Source organism: Anser cygnoides, chromosome 8 (genome assembly GCF_040182565.1).
Source record: "Anser cygnoides isolate HZ-2024a breed goose chromosome 8, Taihu_goose_T2T_genome, whole genome shotgun sequence".
Lineage (NCBI taxonomy): Eukaryota > Metazoa > Chordata > Aves > Anseriformes > Anatidae > Anser > Anser cygnoides.
Window position 1 is genome coordinate 33,765,608 of NC_089880.1, and position 26,088 is coordinate 33,791,695.

The following is a 26,088-nucleotide window of genomic DNA, read 5'->3' on the forward strand; positions in this document are numbered from 1 at the left end:
TTTTTTTTTTCTTTTTTTTTTCCCCCCCTTTTCTTGCTCCTTATGTCTTTGTGTCTCTGTTCCTGGCCTTACACAAATATGTGTACTGCTCTTTCATTTCAGCAGTCCTCCGGGAATGTGTCTGTTGAGCATGTTTAGTTACTGGTGAGTTCACAATTACAACCAGGACCCCAAAACAACCTTCAGCTCTAGAGCAAGTTGTAATTTATTGCTAAGGGGAGATTAGACTTGTAATACTCCTCCACAATACACTTTTAGGACTAACAAAATCTAATCCACTTAATAATTAGCACTTTAGTGCATTTTGACCTTTGATAATGACTATAATTTCCTGTTCACAAAAATAACTGGTTATGCTTTAGACCAATTACCATGTTAGGCAAAAATAGATTTGTCCAGAAAATGAATGACTCGCTGATAAGATTAAAAAGTCTTATCATTAGACATGTGCTAATTCCCTTGCTGTTCTCTATACAGATATACACACCTTGTAGCCGTACTCTTTTCTATTTTTTTAAAAAAAATAATAAATCATTATACAAAGAAAAATATTCAAATAGAGATTTGGTGTCTCGTGGCTATTGTTGCTTTTACAGAGGTTGAAATTTGTCTGTACAACACTGTACATAAGATGATCGTGAATGTCTGCCTTTCTGAACATAATCTACAGACAGCACAATGTCTGTCATAATGAACAGAACACCAGCTCTCCATAGTTGTTTTTAAACCATTAGATATGTAGTTACAAGTGGAGTTTGTAAGATTATGTTAATTAGATCCAGTACTTTAATGGACAGCCACATTTTCATTGTTTTTGCCTTCATCTCTGACACTGCTGCCATTTACTGTAGGATGTGTTCTGCAGTCTTAACAGTGCTAACAATGGCTCTATGTATCTGGAACAGTGAAGGCATTCACAAAATGATAACACATGCAGATTCAATTTAAGAATTTATTTGAGCAAATAATCACTTGCAGTTGCTCAGAAATGGTCAGAAGTGACCCTTTGTTCCAAGTTTTTTCTGCTTATTAATAAAGAACAGACTTCCACTATTTTCTCTATTTTGTCTTTATAAAAATTCCTCTCGAATCAAAAGCTTGTGTTTAAACAAAGCGAAATGTGTTCTTAGACAAAAGGCAGCAATTGTAACTACTGATTTTTCTGTCCCTGTAGACCCCTAAATGCATGAGTTATACCAAGTTGGTCTGCATCCATTGAGCCAGGTTCTATTCCTAGGTAATAAGACTAAAAATTATTAAAGTAAAACAACATTAGTTAAAGGTTTTCTTTCCTAAACGTAATTTCTCAGTATTTCCAACATACACAATTAATGAGATAGTTACAATGAAGCAGAAAACAATGTCTCCGTACAGCTAATTATTAGGCGCTACAATAAATAATAATTATGATTTAAACAATGAGCGGAAAAGTATTAGAATGATTTTGAATGTAAGAGGATAAAGTCGGAAAAACTGCATGTTAGCTAGTCTACTGAAGTACCAATTTATGGTGAGTCTTTAACCTGTACATAGGCTGACTTGTAATCACATGCTGCAGAGATGTACCCCCAGCCCCTCTACACAGAGTGCTGTGCATTTTGATAGAAGTCCTACAAATGATCTCCCTCTCCAGATGCGGGTGTCAAGTTATTTTATAAAGCACCTAGAGCTGGCTCACATTCCACCTTCAGTTTCAACAGCAAAATATACAAAACTCAATTTAGTATAACTGGTTTGCAGATTTAATCAGGCAATTAAGTACATGTAGGTATTAGGTATATTAGGTGCAATGAAGCTGATGAATGGACTAGAAAACAAGACATATGAGGATCAGCTGAGGCAATTAGGGTTGTTTAGTCTTCAGAAAAGCAGGCTGAGGGGGGACCGCATCGCTATCTACAACTACCTGGAAGGAGGTTGTAGTAAGGTGGGTGTCAGAGTCTTTTCTCAGGTGACAAAGGATAGTACACGAGAAAATGGCCTCAACTTGCCCCAGGGGAGGTTTAGATTGGATGTCAGGAAGAATTTCTTCACAGAAAGGGTGGTTGGGCATTGGAATGGGCCACCCAGGGCAGTGGTGGAGTTGCCATCCCTAGAGGTATTTAAAAGACATGTGGATGCAGCACTTAGGGATAGAGTTTAGTGGCGGATTTGGTAATGATAGGTGATGGCTGGACTTTATGATTTTATGGGTCTTTTCCAGCCTAAATGATTCTATGATTCTGTTTTCTGCTACTATTGGCATACCAGTGTAGAATCAAAACATCTGAATGTAAATTCATGGACACAGTGGCATAAATAAATCAGTCCTGAATGCTCAGTCTAGACTGGAATGATTATAGAAGTAAAACCCACTATTAAGAATTATTTATTACATGTGGATCAGCCATAAGGTATGTAGAATTAGTGAAAATGTGATTAGACAAGATAAATCATGTAGTACCATTTCTACAATACTTTGTACCATCTAAAAAACATGCTGTTCAAAAGAAAGGTTCCTCAATGCTAACCCAGCCCAAGGTCTGTTTCTGTTACAGGAATGGTAGCATGGGCTTTAGTAACATCTTAAGAAGAGAAGGATCCAAAAGCCTGGCAGTATGTCAAATATAAATGCTGGTTCAGATCTTCATACAGCTAATATTCAGCAGTGAATATGCTTCTAACACGCTTTGCTACATTAAAGTTTATAGAAGTAAGGCAGGCTTCTGTGGCCAGTAACTCTATTACTGGTGCAATGAAGAATTATACTTTGTCTTTCCCACTGGTACACTTACAAAGTGCTGTGAGGACATATTTACTTGCAGAAAGGGTAGGTCCTAGCACTCTTTCCATGGCCTCTAAGTACCATGCTTAAATTAGAATTGAGCTTACAGAATAGCTTTGTACATGAACCTAACCTCTTGAGATCTTGAGGGAACCGCACACCAACATAAATTTCATAGCCTGCAATCTGAATTTGCCTTCTATGCTGACCACCACACTGTAGTATTAATTTTGATAATCCTCTGGTTGAGAGTAACAAAAGGTATTGCAACACTAAACTGTCAGTGTGTGAAGGGAAGATTTCACAGTATGTAATTACAGCAAACTTTTTTCATTAGCATTCTATTTACCCACTAATCTCTTTAAAAAAGGTAATCAAAGAGAAGGATACTACTATATCTATACTATATATGTGAAATACATGATTTAAAATTTATTCTTAGCTCTCACTAAATATTCCAAATCTGCAAATAAAAACAAACAAAAACAACAACAACAAAAACTACTACTAGCAATTTTACAATGATTGTATTTTACCTATTTAATTTGTTTCCATGTGTCTGTGTGCAAACGCATATGTATAGTTAAGTAATTTTTGTTAATTATTAAAAATTAAATAATGTAATTGGAGAGATTTTCTTCACTGTGATTCTGATATGCAAGATTTTAACACTCCACGGAGACGTGTATCCATGTATCATTGCATGGTAACACTTGCATCACCTACACTTAGCTAGCAGACAAAACACTTCCTTTCTATATCACCAGAAAGGACCGTTCTGTTAAGACAGCAATCATATACATGTGTTTGCTGGGAGGGGCTCAGTTTCTGATCTGAGAGATAACTGACTTAAGAAGCAGGACTCAAGAGGTTGGTCTTGCACCCTAGCCACCCACTCCAGCTCTCTTCCCTTGTGCTAATGGTAGTGTTCTTGCAGGTCCATGGGAAGTAACAGCCAGGTTTGATCAGAGTGAGAAGTACCTCAAAACAAACATGTTTGGTTAGCAGCTGGCTCAACTTTCACTGCAAGGCCTCACAGAGCTGTGCCAGGACATGAGGAAACAGGTGCATGCAAGCATGAATAATAGCACCTCAGGTGATGTATGGCAGCCATGTAAGCAAGTCTGGAGATTAATGGATAAATTTTATAGGCTGATGATGACAGAAATACAGAGACACACTCCTACATCCTTTGTGTTTCACTGAACAGATTTGCTTCAGAAATCATTATGATGCAAACTTCTCATTGCCATTGTGTTAAGGGAAATATACAGTATCTGGGGCCTGATTCTGGAACCATTTGATCAGGAAAGTAACTCTGAAGATAACTGGAAGAAGTTCATACTTCTATCCAGTTCCCAGGTAAATTACTGCCCCCAAAATATATTCTAGGGGTTTGGCTTGTTTTTAAAGAAAATGAATACATACTCCCCAAAATTCTCCTTTTTTTTTTTCCACTGGGACTATGATATTCCAGAATTTGATTTCTATTTCCAAAACCCACATGTAGTCAAACACTATTTCAGTTAGAACTACAACAAATAAAGAGAAACAAATAAAAAATCTGTTGTAATATTGTAAAGAAGCTCAAGATAGAACATATTCTATGGCAACTATAATCCATTGCTATTGTATTTGTACCTGCTTTCTTTTTCTCTTTTTTTTTTTTCTCTCTATCATTTATGTTCATTCACATCCAACTCATAAAGACACATAAAATAATGCTGAGATTGTATATTTGTTTTAATATAGCTTAGTTTTTTCCTACAGGTATTAAACTTAGACTTTAGCAAATCCCTTGTATGTGAACTTAAAATGCCAGTGATCTCTAGTCTAGATCTGAAGTCCCTGGGCACATTCCTGATAAAAACTTTATTGTAAAACACAACTCTCCTTTAAGAAGGTCAGTCATTTATCAAAGTAAAAGACATGTTAAATAATAGTCACTTCACTTGTCACTTGTTGCCTCAGTCAGATGCCTCAGGTTCTAAGAAATGACTGACTCCAATATGTCCATCTGGTTGTATCTGGAGTGACAGATAAAATAAGAATTACTACTAACAAAAAAAAAATCTTTTTTTTGGTTAATATTTATACATTACATGGGTAGACATGCATCAATTGCACAAACCATGTAAGCTAAAGGCTACAGCAGCCCCTGAAAATATACACAGTTAATGCTAAAAGACAAGATCTAAACGGTTAATAAATGTTAGAATTAATGTTACCTACTCACACTTGATCAGGTCTCTCTGTGTAAATGAAAGTGCATCTCATAATAGTTATACCGTGATATTCATATTCCATCTGAGGAAATATTTCTTCTATCCTTTTAATTATAGCACAACTCAGGAAAGCATTTAGGAATGGGTTTAGTTTTACGTATACACTTTCCCTTTAGCATACAATTATCTGTTATTCCAAATTCAGGGCTTTTGTCAGAGTCTCAAACCTGATTTACCACGATATCTTAAACCCACACTGACTTTCTAATTTTCATACAAAATTTCTATAACTTTTATTTGACTCTTTGAGTGCTTGACAAATGATTCCGAATTTATCAACTACCTACAACAGTACAGTGGTCCTGTCACTATTTTACTGATAAGAAGCAGATACTTACAGATTTCTGGTTGATCTACCTTTTTTTGAACATCATAGTGGCAAACTGGCCTACTTGAGATATTCAGGTATTTATTATTTATTTATTGCTCCAATTTTAATTTGCATTACAGGGGCGAAAATGGGAAGAAAAGAAGGCTGAAGTTTACTGATATAAATAACAGCTTTTTTCTTAGCATAAGTGAAACTATACTCAAAAGTTCATCTGGGTCTAAACAGTTGTGTCCCGTGTTTTAGAGTCCACTGAGTAAAAATGGTTCATGATGTCATCGATCTTGGGGAAAAAGACTTCAAGGAGAAAAACAGTGGCCTAAAAACTAGTTTGGAGAACCCACAACTGAGCATCAACTGATGCAGTCAGAAAGACAGATTTAGAACCAAGAAAAGCCTTCATGGGAACACAAGTTAGAATAAACTAAATGATGGTTATTCATAGATATCTATGCATAATTCAACGTGAAAACTAATAAAGATTTTTAATAGCTAAAAAGATCATTTCAAAAGCAGTATTCGACATTTGATAGAGATCGCACTGGAGGTGCCTGAGGCACTGGGACAGGTTGCCCAGAAAAGCTGTGGATGCCCTGCCCCTGGAAGTGTTCAAGGCCAGGTTGGATGGGGCTTTGAGCAATCTGGTCTAGTGGAAAGTGTCCCTGCCCATAGCAGGTGAGTTGGAACTAGATGATCTTTTAGGTCCTTTCCAACCCAAACCATTCTATGATTGCAAAAATAGATATTCAAGCAGAATCCATGCCCTGAAGAGCTTAAAAGAAAAAATGATTCTACATGCCATCATTTTGTTCCTCCATGAAGCTGTGTTAAGAACCATAACCATGGTAGAACAGAAACTCAGCAAAATTATTTATAATATTCTCTGTAATCTAATAAACTGATAAGAAAAATACAACAATACAGACTTTTTTAAAAGTGATATGAAAAAGTAAAGAATGTACTACAGCTGAGGTACCATAATATTAAAAGGGGCAATTCTAACCTTGTATCATATTGAATTCAGTAAGAACTGTGTGAGAATGCACGTGTCAAATTTAGGAAGAAAACTAAGGATGAAACTGATAGTTCATGTATAAAAAAAATGTGGCTGGAGTAGCTAATCTTGGAAAGCTTTTCCAGACACATGAAGAACAAGAAAATCAACAGGAGCAGTCAGCATGGATTCACCAAGAGAAAGTCATGCTCAACCAGTTTCCTAACCTTTTATGATGAAATGACTGGCCCGATAGATGAGGGGAGAGCGCTGTCTCCCATAAGATCCTCATAGACAAACTGTTAAGTATGGGATGGATAAGCAGACAGTGAGGTGGACTGAAAACAGGCTGAACAGCCAGGCCTTGGAAATAACCAAAAGCCATCTTGTCCAGGGCAGCCTGCTCTGTCTGGGTGGCCCTGCCTGAGCAGGGGGATCAGACCAGATGATCCTCAGAGGTCCCCGCTAACATCAACCAGTTTGGGATTCTGTGACTTTTTAACTGATCTTTTCTGCATATCTTTCCCTTTGCTCTTTCCCTCAGTTTTTCTTGCTTCCTCTTCCTTTTTTTCCTCCTTACCTGAAGACCCTTAAGCTCTTCCACACATTTGGTTATTTCTTACACTGTATTATTACTTTATTTTCATTGTTTGGTTCATCATTGTACCTTTAATATCATGACTACTGCCATTGTCTTTGGCAATAATACATTATCTTTGAACAATTACCTCTTGCCTTTTAATGCTCTCTGTCCAATCTCATGTGAAATTGCTTTTTCCTTTCCACATAGTCCTTATCTGTTCACAATATTTTGAGTTGAAGATTGCTAGTAAAAATGTCCCTGTTACTAAGGTTGGTCACTTCATTCACATAAACAAGACAGACAGTCCCAAAGGAGGGTGAGGAGCAAGACAGGTTTTGCTTACTTAAGCTTAATCCTTGTCTGTGTTACCAATTTTTGAGGATAAATTTGCTGATTAATGTAAAAGTTGTTTGTTTTTAAATACTTCCTTTCTTTCATCTCCCTTTTCACATTACAGCACCTCAATAAAGCACTTGGCTCACTAAGTCATAAACCCTAAATATTTTGTTAGACACCTCTTCCCCACACCTCTAGGGACCAGATGAGTTGGGCATTTCTTCAGAGGTAGCAAAGCTTCTCAGAAATATCCTGTTGCTGAGGCACAATTTAGAAAAAAAAAATGCAAAGAATGGGATAAAAACAGCTTGTCCAGAGGACTTCTGCTCTTTCTAAGAAAGAGGATGACATACTCACACACCTTTTGGAAGTAGTCCCGAAGACACAGGAAATTGGGTATTAACCAATTCCTTTGAACCTCCAGCCAACAGTATATTTTTCTGTCTGACCTCTAAGATTTACTCAGAAGGCGGTGAGGCACTGGAACTGGTAGCCCAGAGAGGTTATGGATGCCCCATCCCTGGAGGTGTTCAAGATCAGGTTGGATGAGGCCATGGGCAGCCTGATCTAGTGGGTAGCATCCCTGCCCATGGCAGGGTGTCGGAACTAGGTGACTGTTAAGGTCCATTCCAACTCAAGCTCTTCTGTGGTTCTATGATTTACATATCACTCTGACTTTTTATTCATAGCAAAAGGGAAAACTTTGATGTATAAGCAATTTGCAGTGTCTGTCTAGAAATGGAACCTGCCTGAATCATTTTGAGGAAGGAAGAAAGTTTATACAAATCTCAGACTTCTATTTTTAATCTCATACAATGATTACTCTTACACTGAATTAATATTAAATTGCAGTTATTATCAAAAAGCTAATAAAACTCTGCTGAATTAACATCAAAGCCAAAATAAGTCTAACACAGAAAGGCACAGTATAGTGCCATAGAGCAGGTAAAGCTACTGACAATAGGATGCAATTTAATCAGGTAAAAATACAAGCATTTTAATTGCAGAAAGGTGACAGTACTTGAGCAAGATTCTTGCAAAGTCATTATGATGTAGAAGAAAACTACCTCAGAGAAGGAAGTTATCAGGGTATTAATGGATTGCATCATAATACTTCCTATCTGCAACTTCCTTTTTTTCCTCTGAAAATCAACATTTATCTTTTTTGACTTTGCAGGACAACTAGTAATATATACAGTACATTACCAGCTACTGCAATAAAGGTGTCTTTATCATTTAAGAATTAAGTCACAATGTTGAGTACAAAGATAATTTATTTTGAAGAAACTTGGTGAGCATGGACCACAGGGAGATGAGGTAGAGAAATTGGAAAGGTTTAAAACAATGATTTCTTGTATAGCCTCAGAGACAGTTAAGTACTCTTTTGAAAATGAATTAGGCCTGATAACATCTTTAGATAAAATTATCTAATCATTCCTAGATTTACTTGAGATTTACTTCAACAGAATTGTTTTCACTGAAATACTAAGTTAAACCAAAAAGACAGTGATGCCATTAAAACTGGATCTCTCACACTAACAAATGCTTTCTTAATCAAGTGAAGAGCTAAAGGAAGCAATTAACTGAATATATAGCTCTCAATATTTTGAGAATTAACTAAGGGAACTTTTTCTGAGTAACTTATGCATTAACTGGTTAGGAAAGAAAAATTAAAGAACGCTTGATGTCTTAGTGTCATATTAAAAAAAAACGATTTAAGAAACAAAAAAATTCTTCAGTCATCAGTCCTAAAGTACTCAGTGAAGTAAAATTTCTACATACTGGCTGAGGCATACAAGGACATTAAAAAAAAAAAAACACAACACTTTAAAAGATAATAACATCATACTTCAAAGACACTGTGTTACCTGCTGCTAGTCTAATGTGAACAAGATCTCTAATGAAAAAAGAAGCAGAAGATTAATACCTAGCTCACATAGACTGCTTTCATCTACAAAATGTTGTCATTTTTCTGTGCTTTAATTTGTGAAACTGATCGACTGAAAGACAGAGTACCTTGCCCAGGATCACCCAGAAAACCACTGGCAACAGCAAGATTAGAATAAGGATTCCTCAAGTGACAGTCAAGCTCTGTATCAGGATACATAGCTGAGGAGAAACAAGAGTGTGTCCAGACTGGTTCAATATACGTTACTTCGCAATATTACTTCACCTTGTACATGATGACTGAAGTTGTCAGTAGGCTGTTACACAGTCATTACTAGAAAATGACTAAATGTCACATGAAACACATGATAGTTCATTAGGTGATGAGACAGTTGTTGAGATAAGTCCACCAGTATTCCAATATTTCCTCATTTGCACATTGTCGTTTAGAAAATTAAATTAAGCCTACTAGCAGCCGACACAAGTTTAACAGGCCTGACAGTCTGCAACATGGGGTCAAATATACACCTTTTCTTCTATGCTGTGTGCTAGCACAGATGTATTTGTGTCTACACAGCAACTTCCACCATTCAAATGCTCTCAAACTTTCATAGTAGAGACAAGATCTACAGCTTTTCATTAAAAATAAATAAATAAATAAATATATATATACTGTTGTAAACACTTGTAAAGAAGAAATACGAAACTAGTTCTACAGCAGTCCAATGTTAACTGATGCCAGGGTTTCCAGAGTTCTTCCATACTTGTAGCTATGTGATTTTTCTCATGTTCTAGACAGCAAGTCAGCCCAAGGAAGAAAACTGTCAGAAACTAATTTATTTTTTTTTTTGTAAGAGTTAGTTTTCAGCATTCTAAGCACAAGTTTCCATAGAAAAGGGAGGAAAGGAGTACACACAATGGGTCTGAATGGGACTGCAGAAGGCATGGCTTTGTCTTAGGATACCGTAATACTACATCCAAAGGCAAGGGCTACTCTATCAGACATTTTTCAGCGTACTAGTTGCTTCATCAGACTTACCGCCAAATCATTGGGTGAAGGTATAATCAAGAAAAACACAACTCCCCACTGCTGCTTCAAAAGAAAGTTATGCTACATAAACAAAAAGTACATCTGGATCTATAACTGGATTTATTTTATATCATATCACAACTATTTCAGAGAAAAGATGATTGTTTTAGTATCTAGCTCAGGGATATGCTGAGTAGTATATACACTGCTTTGCCAAATTAGAAAACAAAACTGAAAAGCAACTTTAAAAAGCCATAAAATTACAGATGCAAGAAAATTATTGTTATTTTTGAATAAGGCTGTGAAGGTTAACTAGGTTTTAAAGCTTTGGGATTTTATTTTTTTTAATAGCAGTCAAACTGGGGAAGATGCTTATCATTTACAGTCACCACAGACTTACTTCATGATAATGGTAGCCTTTAAAAATGTGTATTTGGAATTGACTAGCTAGAAAACCTGATATCTAGCCAAAAGCACAAAATTGCATAAACGTACGCAACTCACAGCAAAGCATGGCTTAAACTCAGCCATGGAAAACGGGATTTTTTCCCCTTGTGGGGTGTGTGGTGGTTTTACTCAGGTGGGCAACCAAGTTCCACCATGGCCGCTCTCTCAATCCCCTTCCTCAAAGAGGAAGGGGGAGAAAATACGACACAAAGACCTCAAGGTTTGAGATAAGGATAATTTAATTAAAGGGAAAAAGGAGAGGGAAAAAAGAAAGGAAAGGAAAAAAAAAAAAAAGGCCGGGTGGAAGCACAGAGAGACAAAAGCAGTTGCTCTCTACTTCCATCAATGCGTAGAACGTGCAGAGTAAGCCTGTACCTCCAAGAGCATCAGCCCTCTTAGACCTGCATATACACAGCATAGCACATATGTGATAGTTCTAACAACTGCCAATGCAGGGCTTATGTTCAGTATTTCTGAAGTGGACCAGAAAGGATAAAAGCACCCAACTTGCTGGAACAATAAAGGGATCCAGGAATTCTGGACAGTACCTGTAGCCTTCAAAATCTACCTGAACAGAACTTCTAATAGCAAAAAGAGGTTAAGAAAAGTCCAGTTTTAGGTCACAACACTTGAGAAAACTAGATCTGCAGCAGTTTTCAGGAAAGGTACGGTTCATACTACTGGTTGTAAAACAATTGCAAGTGTTCATCCATTTAGGCTCCTCTAAACAAGCTTAATGCTATTGCTAAAAATGTTTGATCTGTGCGCTAGCAATGCTACTTTTTTTGTGAATCATAGAATCATAGAGTATCCCGAGTTGGAAGGGACCCATAAGGATCATCGAGTCCAACTCCTGGCACCACACAGGTCTACCCAAAAATCACTGTTGCAAGAATGGCAGGGCTTGCTTTTTCACTTTAATGCACTTAGGATTCTATCGGTACTATTTTAATGCGTATTTTCTATGCTTTAGTTATTTCCTGACAGCCTGTATCTTGTCTTACAGTGTAGTGTTCCAGCACAGCTTTCTAGACTTTCTCCCCTGCCAACACAGCAACAGTATTATTTGCACTCTAGCTTAAAAGATACAATGCTAGATCTCCATCTAAATCACAATTAATGAAGCTTGATTAATTGGAACAAAAGTGATTCTGAAGAAAGAAAAAAAAAGACAAAAAGATGGCTGAACTTCAAAGCAAGTGGGAATGGAAATGCCTTAATCAGGTTGACAAGGGAGATGGGAATGAGATGATGCAGTAGGACACATGGAAGGACAAACTTTAATGTAAGTGTATGAAGGTTTACAATACCAATCAGGTGTTCAAGAATGGCAGCAGAGCTATCCATGTGTTCTCCACTAAAGAAAACTCTGTCACAAATTATACTCAGTAGGCAACTGAAGGGCATTAAGTTGAAATTGAACTGTCTTCATTTTGACAGCTGAGAAATGGAACAAGCTATTCCAAAATCCATCTATGGATTAAAAGACAAGCTATAACATGACTTGATCTTAACCATTAATTCCTGCTAAAGAAAATAGACACACTCAAGTATTCTCTAACTGAAGCGTACATTCCCATCAACTGAACCCAAATGATTAAAACTATCACCCTAGAAAATAGTACAGATGAGCACTTGGTAGTTATAATGCATTATTACTTGGCTTTGATTTCCAGAGAAAACACTAAATAATTCCTGAATGCCTACAAAGAAACAGAATAAGCCCCACTTGATTTCTTGACAGAACCACGTAGATAATGAGCATGTATCGGCAAAATGAAGTTTAAGATGATAATACATATACCATGAATGCTTTAAGAAATGCAATAATGAACTTGTATGAAGAAAAAAAAATATGTTACCTAAACCACAATAATTTCTTACTACTAACAGACAAAATGAATTGTCTGATATTGTTTGATAACAATGGTTATCAAGTATGGAAGTCAATATTTATCAGTCCTGTTTGTCAATTATTTTACATCAAGATATAGTCTCTGTCTCTCTCACTATGATTTTGTTCACTACCCTGCTAAGCCCTACTTTAGTCATTATCCAGTTTCTGTTGGAACAGCAAAACAATTCTGTGTTTTCACATTAAGAATAAAAGCCAGTATTCAGATTCAAGAGGGAAAAAAAAAAGAAAGACACTTTCTTCACCTCTTTGTCTGGATTTTTTTTCCCTTTGAAAACTTCCTACTCACTACAGAATTCAAGCAAAACCCATAGTTCACATTCCACCCTACTCATATTTCCAGTGTTTGAACTAGTGCAATTGTTTTTCACAGTTCATCATCAGAAATAAACACATTGAACCAAAAAGAGTTCTGAATGTTAGGTATTGAGACATTTTGGGATACCTCTGATACTTTGTCAGTAGATACTGGCTGTATCCATACAGTTGCATTTACAATTATTATGAGTGCATTAGTTGATTAAGAAAGTGACTGGAAAAATGGTGGTTATATTTCCTGAAGTATGAGCTTCTCCTTATACAGTCTTCAAGTTTTATGTCTTGAGCAACATACAACTTATTAAAAGCAAACTGAATGAAAACAAGAGGCTTCCCTTATCTATTAAATGGTTCCTGATATTTTCTATAACTGTATTGGGTTTATGTGGCAAAGTTTTGGTAGCAAGGGGGGGCTGCAGGGGTGGCCTCTGTGAGAAGTCCAGAAGTTGCCCCATGTTAGAGAAGTCCCAGAGGGACCCACTGCTGACCAAAGCCAAGCAAATGAGCGATGCTGGTTGTGCCTCTGGGACAGAAGATTTAAGAATGGGGAAAAACTGCTGCATAACAGGAGCTGGGAGAGAGGACTGAGAAACAGCCTTGTGTCTGCAGGATCAGTGACACCAAGGTCACTGCAGAAGGAGGGCAGGAGGTGTTCCAGGTGCCCAAGCTGAAGTTTCCCTGCAGCCTATGGAGAGGCCCCTGGTGGAGCAGGCTGTCCCCCTGCAGCCCACACGTACCACAGTGGAGCAGATCTCCACACGGCAGCCCACAGAGAGGAGCAAGGGATCTGCAGAGAGCTGCCACCCATGGGGGACCTGTGTTGGGGCAGTTTGCTCCTGATGGATGGACCCCATGGTACGTATCCATATTGGAGCAATTCTTGAAGAATTGCTGTCCGTTGGAAGCCTGCGCAAGATCAGTTTGGGGAGGATGGCATCTCATGGGAGGGACCCCATGTGAAGCAGGGGCAGAGAGTGACCGTGAAGGTGCAGCAGATGACAAAGTGTTATGGACTGACTGCAACTCCCATCCCCCTGCACAGCTCAGGGAGAGGAAACAGGAGGAAGAGGATAAAGGGAAAGGAGGTTTTAGTTTGCTTTCAGTTCTCACTGCTTTACTGTTATTTATTGTCAATAAACTAATCTTTTCCATGCTGAGTCTGTTTTGTCTGTGTTGGTATTTGGTGAGTGATCTCCCTGTCCTTATCTCAACCCACAAGATGTTTCATGGTATTTTCTCCCCATCCTGTGGATGAGGGGGAGCGAGAGATCTGTGTGGTGGGCACCTGACGGCTAGCCAAGGTCAGCCTAACATGCTAACCAATGTGATAGTCCATGGCAACATTAGTCATACTCAGTGCTTTTACAGGAAGATTTTCTCCCAGCCAAAGTGTTTATAGATTTAGAATTCAACAGAAGATTTGGAAAAGATGTGCAAATAACTTTCAGCTCTACAGAAAATCTGCTGTAATGTGCTTTCTACCTACAAATGAATAATATCACCTCCAACAACTTGCCAATGATGTTTATCACTAGCGAAGTTCTGCCAAAAGTAAATGGCAGTTTTCCCTGCAGGGAAAATTTGTACATTACAGAGAATTCACAGCTCGATGTCAAGTACAAATTCATACTGGTAGAAATCTTGTATTCTAAATATGATTATAGTGAGGTCACCAACAGTTACCTTTTAAAAAATTAGAGTTCTGATGGTGATATACAATGCAAATGTAACACAAAAGGAAACATCAAATTCCTAGTCTTTCACTCATGTTTATTTTGCTCTAGGTCAGATGTGTACTGTTGAAACTGCACTGTACTGTTGTTTTTATAAATGATTTGGATGTAGGACTAGAAGGTGTTTTGAGCAAATTTGCTGATGATACTAAACTGGGAGGAGCTGTTGACTCCATTGAGGGTGGAAAGGCATTGCAGAGAGATCTGGACAGATTGGAGAGCTGGGTAATCACCAACCTCATGAAGTTTAACAAGAGCAAGTGGTGGGTCCTGCACCTGGGAAGCGGCAACAACAAAACCAAGAAACAGTTCCTTCTCCAAAAGAAGTTACGCACAGTAATGATAATTTGGTGGTATTTAATATTATCTGTGATAAAATATATTTAATCCTTATTAATCATTATTTGCAAAATAAAATGTCATATTACTGTGTAGTGCAGAACAACAATACCACGAGCTCTATTTGTTAAACCTATAATGAGAAGCACAGAGAAGTAATTTATCTACAGCATGTTGTACATTAACACGAGTCTGCATTCTTAATTTTGCCTGAAATAATATTCTTTTCATAAGTGCCAGATTTTAAAAGTGCTACTTTTAATTGTGCAAACTTTTAAGCAGCGCATACAGTTTGAAGCATTGACCAAAGACAAATCTAAATTCACTGGAATCCTGTTCTAGTGTAAAGAAAATCTGATGTAGTGCTAGATGTTATTACGATAACCTAACAGTATAATATGCATAATATTAGTACAGTAACAGCAATGGTCTCAGTTCTGCCACACAAACATATATAAACCACTATATTCACACATGAAAATGTTTTGATGGTTTGGGTCTACAGCTTTAATTTCATTCCTATTTGCAACACAGTTGTATAATGAGTATATAATATTTAAAGAGATAGCATCTCATATAAACAAAGCACAATTATAATCAGGTTATAGATCATTACTAACAGCTCACTCATAAATTGGAAAAAAAAAATATTTGTCTTTAGTCAAACTCTTTCTTCACAGATGCGTCACCTATAGAAGAAACATTTGATGCACTGACATATATATGTGTTGCTATCTCTAATTCTGCAGCAGAACATTTTAAATCTTTTTAAAGGAAAAAGAAAGTTTCTGTTGAAGAAATAGAATTTTTTTGTGGGAAAATATTCTTATTTTTTGGAAGAATACACTGCTTTCACAATTCATAATACCAGGCTTTGTGGAGTAACCTTCCCGAGTTCTTCATTTTTAGGAACAGAAGGGTACCCTCTCCTTTTTACAACAATATTGTATTATTGAGTTACTGTATGATCTTTACTTTTTTGTTTTACTATTATCTTCAACTCAAATTCCTTTCAATTTCTCAATTTCCTAGAAGCTAGCAACAACCGGTTGATTCAGTTTTGAGTTCTGTTTTTTCTAAAACATGTGAGAAGTATCTGAAAGTGTAACATATCTAGTTGGGAAAGATAATCTGATTGTTAAATAAATATATACTATTATCTTAATATTATTTATTGTTAATATTTATTAGCGTTTATGTATTAATATTTATTATCAATGAGTTGTTTATTATCAAGTATTAATCATTTGTAATCGAATAATCTATTATTAAATAGTATTAAATTATTAATATTTATTAGAATTAATATATATTATTATTTTCCTAAACCACAAGAAAATAGCCAAAGTCAAGAAGGTAATGTACAGATTAGAAAAAGCTTGACAATTGTTTTTGGAGACAAAAATAGCTATGAGAATAAAGTAAGCATTAGCTTACATTTTCCTAGTCTCTTTATCAGAACCAGAATCATAAGATGAAGCATCTATTTTCTAAACCATTTCTCTTTTTCAATCTATATGGGAACAGAGTTTTTACAGTGTTGGCAAATCTGTGTTGAGCCCTAAAGCCCTAAAAGCTGTAGTGAATTGGAAGTTTGGGCCTCTTGGCAGCTGCATGGTTTATTTCCTTCCACTTGCAAAGCCACGTTTCCAGGTATACTACACAGCTTCAGTGATAACTCCTGGCCCAGAATTCTACAGGTTTTATTTGTTTGTTTGCTATCCCCAGTTAGAGGTTCACTTGTTGAAGAATTCTGTTTGTTCTTAAGTAACTTTCATTGATTTATCTTTCTGTTTTGTTTTTTAGTATCCCAAAGCACCACTTCACTACCTACATATTTTTTGATTCCGTTTGTTGAAAAAGAAACCTTTCATTGCAAGGGGATAAGAAGAAAAAGCCAACAGTTTTCAGTAGCTTTTTTTTTTTTTTCTCTACGAAATAAGCTTCAGGACAGCTGCTGAGATGGACGTTCTCCCTCAGTTTGGTGTTCTAATACGGTGGCTAGCCTCAAGCTTGTGGCAAGATGTTAGACTAGTCTTACATTTCTGCTGTCATTTGTGAAGAGCCTATCAGAATAAATTAGCAAGCGTCTACTTGGCGTGAACTACATAAACAGAAATGCAATGTATGCGCATATTACGTTACTTGTTTTCCAAATCAAACTGTATTTGTGGCTTTATTAATTCTGTATCGGTTTTGTCTCAGTTTAGTTCTCAATTCCCATGAACCTGGATAGATGCCAGAAAAATGTTAGCAAGGAAATACACATATATATATTAGCTACATATTTTCCTGAATACATATATATAAATGTATATATCTGAACATTTTATTAACTCGCAAATTCCCACCAAACCTTCAAATTGCTAATGGGGATAAATATTACTACAGTTCAAGAGTATTGGTCACAGGGAGATAGCACTTTTATCATTTTACTGTTTATAGCAGTTGTCTAGATGCTAGCACAGATATTGCATTGTACTGAAACCAACAAAGAGGGGTATTCACAGACACAGCTCATTGCCTTTTGTATGCTACAGCAAAGCGATGGCAATGAAACTATTTATCATTCTGCTGGGGAAAAAAGTCTAAAAATAAACAGTGTATTTTTTTACACTGTTAGTCAGCTGCTTTTTAACATTCAGACCACATCCAAGAAATTCTCTCATACAAAAATACAAGTGATAAAAAATAATAATAATTTTACTGTAACACCCAGTACAAATAATATTAAATAATAAGTACCAGAGCTATTATTTAGCATATTCACTTATGTCAAAGTATAATGATTATGAAGAACACTAATTCAGCTACCAGATTTCATGGCACATCAGCTTGTACAAGTCTAAATGCACTGTGTGCAATTGGCCCAGAAGGAAGCTGTTAACCTGAAAAAGATAATTGCTTTCTTCTATATATTACATGCTATGCAGAAGAGACAAGGAGAATTTTGGCCAGCTCATCTGTTAGAGCTCCTCTTTCTGGAGACACATGCTCCTAAGGCATAAACACATTTCCACCTTTACTATGTCAGAGACACATACCAAACCATATACTTTAACAGTATTATCTAGCTCCTGGTTTAAGAAATAGGTACAAGCATGGTACCGCCTGCTAGAGAAGTAACCCACTGAACATCTTTTGAGAGCTTTAGTCATCGGTCGTTTTCAGGGAGATGACTTCTTCAGGCCAAACTTCCATGTCTTGGCAACTGCCTGAGGTTTTCAAAGGCATGGTTTCAAGTTTTAGTACATTAAAAGAGCTCTGACTTTACAATAACTGCTCAGAGTATACTCAAAGAGTGCAGTTACTTGTTGCAGCTTTCTTTGGCACAATCTGGGACAGAAAGGATGACTTCACTTATGTGGATCAAAGTTGGAGATGACCAAATATTGCAGTGTGGCCTTCCCTGAGTTGCTAATAACAGTCAGTAGCATCCCGTCCTTGCCCACAAGAACTCCTTAGAATTTGTATGGGAACAGAAGCGAATTTCTACATCAGCAGTAGGCTGTATTGGAGTATCCAGAAAGATTTTCTCCTGGCTGCCTTTATTTGTGGGTACTTGTAGCAGTCCAGCTGCTGTACAGTGCCATAGCAGCTTAATGTGGTATGAAAAAAACATATCTGATGTTTCATAAGAATTGCAGTTCTATTATTCAGAATAACAGGCATAAAGACATATGTTTATAACTATACTTCTATATTTATATCTTATTTATTTATATCTGTATTTGTACCTTTATGAAATTCCAAGATCATAGAAGCATGGTACCAACAAATTCAGACTGAACCACGTGGAAAAAAAATAAAGCAAAAACATTAAGAAAGTTTAGGTTGCAGAGGTCTTTGGTTTGAAATTACACTCAGTTAATCTGAGGATTTGTTGCCTAAGATGACTTAAATATCTAAGACATGCATGTAACTCTAATGGCTGCCAGGCATTTATTTCCTATCATCCTAACAAAAGTAAATCATTGGTTTATAATAAACCTATTTTTTCCCAGTAATTATTTATTATGCTTGTCACTGCTTTCCCACTATCCTCATGGAGTTTATGTAGTCTGTATGATACCACCCTGAATGAAATCCCATTTGTTCATTAACATCGGCATAGTCCATCTAGTACTGTGGACCAGATCTCCTGTCTCGCCTACTAATTTTCTCCATCCAAGAGGTAATAAGGAATGAATTTTTAAGCAATGAATATTGCAGCAGTGCTAACTGCAGTCTTCTGTGTACTGACCAGGAGCTTCTACAGACACTGAAAAAGGTAGCATGGATAGAAGCATCCCACACAAACGCTGTCTTTTATCAGAGGTTCTGGCTCTCAAATTTGCTGAGACTGGACCACCTCCCAAGTAAGTGATCAGAGAAAATAAAGTTGTAAGGAACTTTGAAGGGCTATTCTAATCATCATCTGTTTCTTCTACCTGTGACTGAAACATCTTCAAAGTCCCTAATGAACCAGTATAAGTTCGGCAGGAAAAGAGTAAATGCAAAAACCTTGATGTCCAAGCTTAAGTACAATGTACTTGTACAATGCACAGCCATTATGTCTTGCTTAGCTTTCACTGTAAAAGAAACAGTTAACAAATTTGGGCATGTGTTTATCTTCATTGTATTAAACAAAGCAGAGTTGTATGTCATCATACACCTTGTTCCTAATGTCATACACAGGATCTTATGTTTAAGTGCTTTAATAGTTCTAAGCCAATTTATGTCATCCTGCTAGATGGCTCTGTATTATTGCATTAAGCTGATACAAACATAGTCTATCCTTGTCACAACATCCAGATGCTATGGAAAAACGTCATTATATACTCACACAGGCAGATTTTGTAAATCCGACTGCCTCTGAGCCAGGCACTTGAGCAACAGGAAAAACAATAGTAAATACAGTTAAGCAACCATGAATGTTACGTATTTTTGCACTTCAGGAGCAAATACACAGTAAAAAAAGCATTTTCACATCCAAGTAATAATCAATTACCGAGTAAGGATTCACTGCAGGGTCTACAGAATAACCGGTGACATTCAGCTGCAAAAGTCCAGTGCTTACCACCAGGTATGTCTTCCAGTAACACAGAACATATCCAGTTGTCTGACATGAACGAAATCAGACCAATTAACTAATGGAAATTGGAAATAACAGGAAAACCCTGAGAAGTGGACTAGTAAAGAAGAACTTCAAAAGATTATACACATTAAATTTGTACCAATTCAGATTCATATCTGAAAATAAACTTGTTGCAGCTATCATTCTTTTCCTGGACTAAGTTATGTAGATAAGCAGACATGAAAAGGGTCTTTCCTTCTAACTGTTCCTAAGAAGTACCAGCATGTAAAAAACTGTCATTAACTATCACCACTCACTGGAATATTTCATGAGCACGTAGTTTATACATGGAGAAATTTCATTTTTTCCTCACTAAAATATAGGCTTGCCTTTTGATACACACACACACACACACACACACACACACACACACAAAAAAAGTTACATTTTAAGCAGTAAGATTGTTTTTACCTTTTGGAAGGTAGAACAAGACTTCCTCCAAGTCTAACCTTTCTCAAATATACTGACAGAACAATGTAGTTCTATACAAATTCAGAGTTATTACTAAATGCTGACATCTGGATATTAGATGACTATGCATACAACAGCATAGTGAACCTTTTTTAGGAGTTGTCAGTTGATTTTATCATTTATTTTGGCAACATTGTTTATCATTTTGTTTCCAATAGTTCTTACACAACAGAACACTCGTGTAACACAAGACCTTTCCTATCCCAAAAAATTGACAACCCACAAATTAAAACAAGGAAGACAGAAAATGGTAAATTGTCAGGAAAATATATCAAAGGTAGCCCTTAGCCATATCTTGAGAATAGGTTTATTTTTATTTTTCAAAGCTGGTAATAAATATTGTTTCTAAATGTCCTTAAATTTATTTCTTGAAAACACACACAGAAAAGCGAGTATTTAGGAGATCTCTAGTATAAGCTGACACAAGTTTCCCTCTACAGAATAGCTATATTAAAACTGTAAGTTCAATGCAGAGGATCTCTCCTTACTTTCAGACTACTCAATTTTTACCATCACCTGTAGTTTCGCAACAAGCAGTTTTCCCTACTGAACCCTCCTAATCTTGGAGGTTTGTTCATATTACACTGAAGATAGATAACCTTTTGCTATTTTAGTTATACTGAAGGTACCTTTTGCTACTCTAACACTAGTAACAGGATGAACCTGTCATTCAATGCTCTGTCATGTTTTATTGCATTCTACAAAACTGAAACATTTCATACAGTATCTCACAACCCTAGTCTAATTAGGTAAATTAATTCAGAGTAACACAGGACGTAAATTGAAATGTAATAACTACTTCAGACTGGCCACTTGAGTGTGCTCTTATTCTACATACTGTTATATTGGTTTGGAGTAACATCTTACTTCAGAATGAGTGTATCCATACAGGATGTTAAAGTTTACTATTAATTATTCCACAGGTGCCTTACTTTCTCTTTCCCCTCCACTCTCCCACGTAGGTAAATCCAGTGATAAGAGTAAAAGCACTATCTTTTCAATTTAAGTGGATGAAAAGAAGGTTCTACTTCCATATTGAATCACAGATTATAGTCCTGTAATACAGCACTGGCATTGCTAGTAACAGGTCACAGGCTTTGTGCTATGTTTGCAAGGGCTTGAGACAGAAGAATGAATGTGTGGCTTGTTTTGTTAGAACTTAATCACCTTCTGGTTTGCTTTCACTTGATTTAACTGCAACAGCATTTTTTCTTCTGATGGCTAATTTGTTTTATTTTTGCTTATCGTCATATGAGACAGCCAGGTTTTTATACAGATAATAATAAAAACTAATTCCTCTGTGCAGAATGAGATATTTATGACTCTAACAAGCACAGAATGGTTTGTGTTGGAAGGGACCTAAAAGATCATCTAGTTCCAACCCCCCTGCCATGGGCGGGGACACCTCCCACTAGACCAGGATGCTCAAAGCCCCATCCAACCTGGCCTTGAGCACTTCCAGTGATACGGCATCCACAGCTTCTCTGTTCCAGTGCCTCACCACCCCCATAGGAAATAATGTCTTCCTTATATCTAATCTAAATCTACCCTGTTTTAGTTTAAAACCATTACTTCTTGTCCTATCAATATACTCCCTGATAAAAGAGTCCCTCTCCAGCTTTCTTGTAGGCCCCCAATACGTAATGATGCAGTGCAAAGAAATAAAGGCCTGGTATGACAGCAGAGGCCTTGAGAGGTGGAGACACAAGACAGTACAGTAATACAGAATTTTGGCATGGCATGACAAGAGATGGGACAAAGGCTTAGCACTGGAGACCCCATAACTACAGAAAAAGGACCTAAAACACACACTGCAAAGCCTAGATAAAGTGGACCAAATTTATATCAGAGAATTAAAGGTTTGAACCATCTGGATCTGAGTTTCACCTACTTCTAACACTGCTGAAACTATAAAAATCTTAGAGTCATAGAATCACAGAATGTTTTGGATTGAAAGGGACATTAAAGCTGATCTAATTCCAACCTTCTGCCATGGGCAGGAACACCTCCCACTAGATCAGGTTGAAATCGGAATGAAGCGTTGAATCAATTTTCAGCTTTAATATGAATGTCACCCATTAATGAATTGCATATAACGATACACGACAATTTACCAGAAGGGGATATGGAGACTATCTCTAGCAGTATCACAGCCTAAAGGTCCCACAGTATAGCCCATTCTCCTTAGACTGAAGATGTCCTCCTACCCACAAACTATATATGTGTAGTTGGATAAAATTAAGAAATTAAAAATGCAGGCCAACCCACAAGAAATAACGTATCTTGATAGAAATTTTCTTAGTTCATGAAAAGGTCTTCCAACAGAAACAGAAGGACCTTCCTCAATAGGAAAATTAAATATTTTTTTTAGTAAAAAAAAAACAAAAACAAACTTGACATGATCACTTCACAGAAGCAACTAGGAATCCCCATCATAGACTCAAGTATTGGTTGCACTGGTAAGAGAAGTTATAGGAAATTAGTTCCTCATAGGGAGGCTCTAAGTATGCAGATATTTAAGAAGTACAGTAGCTAAATCATAGAATGGCTCGGGTTAAAAGGGACATTAAAGATCATCTAATTCCAACCCCCCTGCCATAGGCAGGGATGCAACCTACTAGATCAGGCTGCTCAGGCTGCTCATCCAATTTGGTCTTGAACACCTCCAGGGATGGGGTATCGACAACCTATTTGGGCAACCTGTGCTAGTGCCTCACCACCCTCTGAGTGAAGAATTTCCTCCTAACCTGTAATCTAAATCTCCCTTCTTTTAGTTTAAAACCATTCCCTCTTGTCCTGCCATTATCTGATTGAGTAAAAAGTTGCTCTCTGTATTTTTTATAAGACCCCTTCAGGGACTGAAAAGTTGCAATAACGTGCCTTCTCTTGTTGCCCAGAGCCTTCTCTTCTCCAGACCGAACAGCCCCGGCTCTCTCAGCCTTTCTTCATAGGAGAGGGGCTCCAGCCTCCTGGTCATCTTCGTGGCCCTCCTCTGGACCCATTCTAACAGCTCCACGTTCTTCTTGTGTTGGGGGCCCCAGACCTGGATGCCGTACTCCTGGTGGGGGCCGCACAAGGGCAGAGCAGAGGGGGACAATCACCTCCCTCAGCCTGCTGCCCACTCCTCTGATGCTGAAGCCCAGGATGCAGTTGGCCTTCTGGGCTGCAAGCACGCACTGCTGGCTCATGTCAAGCTTATTGTCCACCAGAACCGCCAAGTCTTTCTCTTCAGGGCTGCTCTCAATGAATTCTTCTCCCAGTCTGTACTCATGTCCGGGATTGCCCTGACCCGGGTGCAGCACCCTGCACTTAGTTGAACCTCACTAGGCTCACGTAGGCCCACTTCCCAAGCTCGTCCAGGTTCCTTTGGATGGCTTCCCTTCCTTCTGTTGTATTGACTGTACCACTTAGTGTCATCTGCAAACTTGCTGAGGGTGCATTCAATCCCATTGCCTATGTTGTTGGTGAGGATATTAGCCAGTACTGGTCCCAGGATGGACCCCTGAGGGACACCACTCGTCACCAGCCTCCACCTGGACATAGCATCATTGACCACCACTCCCTGGGTATGACCTTCAAGCCAATTCCTTATCCACTGAACGGTCCACCCATCAAATCCATCTCTCTACAATTTGTAGACCAGGATGTCATGCGGGACCATGTCAAAGGCCTTACAGAATTCCATGTAGGTGACATCAGTCGGTCTTCCCTTGTCAACTGATGCACTCAACTCCATCATAGAAGACCACCAGATTGGTTAGAAATATTCTAATTTCTTTCTGGGTTGCTTTAATTACATAAAGATTTTTTTTCCTTTTTTGCAAACTCCCTATTTTGGACAGTTTGATTAATCAAAACAAAAACACCACCATTATTATAGTAGAGTCTACTATTGAGAGGAATCGAGATTTTTATTCTGCATACACCATATTTGTACAAACGAAAACTAACCAGCTTTGTCCATCAGGTCCAAAGTGTGAGGAAGCCAAACTATGAATATTCCTTTTTAGCCAGATCGCAGTTCAGACCATAGAGATGAACTATAAAATTGAGTTTTCCAAGTTGTACACATGCCACACAACACGCCTGTGATATCAAGACAAAGACTGTTTTATCAAGCCATTGTTGCCCACTTTTATACCACAGGCAACTACAGTCAGCCTTTGGGACTCACAGAAAACAAGCCTTGTTTCTAAGGGGGTTTGCACATTCTGTAGATTCTTATTTTTTTTTGGCTATGGAAATCTCATGTATATTTGGAAAAGGAAATCAGTTTTGTAGCGACACTTTCAAACAGGCTGAGAAGCTTTGCAAAACCAGCCTCCTCTGTGGCAAACGTATTAGCTTCCAAAGAGCAATTAGAGCACGGCCCAAGCACTGTGATGAAGTTCTGCCCCCGGTGACCTTCTCCTACGCGCGGGCTGGCAGGATCCACTGAGGGCACGGAGCTTGCTTAGTCCGGGTACCTCTGCTACGGCTGCAGAGCTCCCAGTCCCCAGCCCAAAACACCAGAACCCTCCCTACCAGGGCCACCAGTGCAACGGGCTCCCGCCGCCAGGTCCCGGTACCACGGCCCACCAGGGCCCGCGGCCCCCGCTCCCACGAGCCGGGCGCCGCGCGCCCACCGGCCGGCCCTTCCGAGAGCCGCGCACCTGCCGCCCGCCGGCCGGCCCGCGGGCCCTCGGCAGGGCGTGAGCTGCAGCCTCCTCCTTCCCAGGACGGCCTTCCCCGGCGGGCGCGGACAAAGCGGCCGCAAAGCACCTGCTGCAGGAAGGGGAGGAGGAGGTTCTCGCCCTGCCCGCCCCCATCTCTGCGCCCACCGGCTCCCCTCCCCGAGCCCAGCCGTCCCGCCTTCTTCCAGCCGGGCGAGCCGCAGCGCCAGCGGAGAGCTGCACCAGCGCCTTCGGGGGCTCCGGCTGCCCGGGGCCCGTATGACCCCCACACACATCCCCAGCATCTGCCCAGGGAAACCAACTCTCGCCGCTGGCTGCACGATGGATCCGCACCGTAAATAGGCCGGAGGGTGGCACGGGATCCGGCTCTCTTCGCACGAGCGCCCGCTCCGTCTCTCCCCCGTGCCCGGGCGCTTACCGTAGGGAGGCGCGGAGGCTTCCCCCTTCCTCGCCATCGTCTCCCGGCGCCCTCCGCGCTGGCAGCGCAACCGGCAGCCCGGCGCCTGCGTCCGCCGCTCAGCGCGCCCTTTGTTGCCGTGAAGGCATGAGAGGCGGCAGCGGCCGGGCAGCCTCCCGCTCCGCCCGCGCCCCGCGCCGGCCCACCCGTCCCGCCGGCTCCACGGCCGACGCCTGCGCCGAGCCCGCGGGGGCGGTGCCCGAGCCGCGGTGGGGGCGGCGGGCGGAGGGGGGGCGCCGAGGGCAGGCGTGGGGGCCGCAGGACGACCCGCAGCCGGCGGCCTGCCCGCTGCCCCTCGCCAGCCCCGCCTGCGCCCGGCCCCGGCGGCAACTTGGGCAGCCGGTGAGAGCGGGCGCTGTCCCTGCCGGGTCCCGAGGCAGGGAGGTCCGCGAGCTCTCCCCCGCCGCCTGGC

General features: G+C 39.2%; 1 protein-coding gene across 1 annotated transcript in view; it reads right to left on the reverse strand.

Moving 5' to 3' along the window:
- Nucleotides 1-25,826, reverse strand: part of SLC44A5 (solute carrier family 44 member 5) — a 90,030-nt gene extending 64,204 nt beyond the window's left edge. Inside the window, exon 1 of the mRNA XM_013193143.3 lies at nucleotides 25,638-25,826. Coding sequence (XP_013048597.1) covers nucleotides 25,638-25,674 — 37 coding nt within the window. The 5' untranslated portion in view covers nucleotides 25,675-25,826. The remainder of the gene's footprint in view (nucleotides 1-25,637) is intronic.
- Nucleotides 25,827-26,088: the final 262 nt, after the last annotated feature.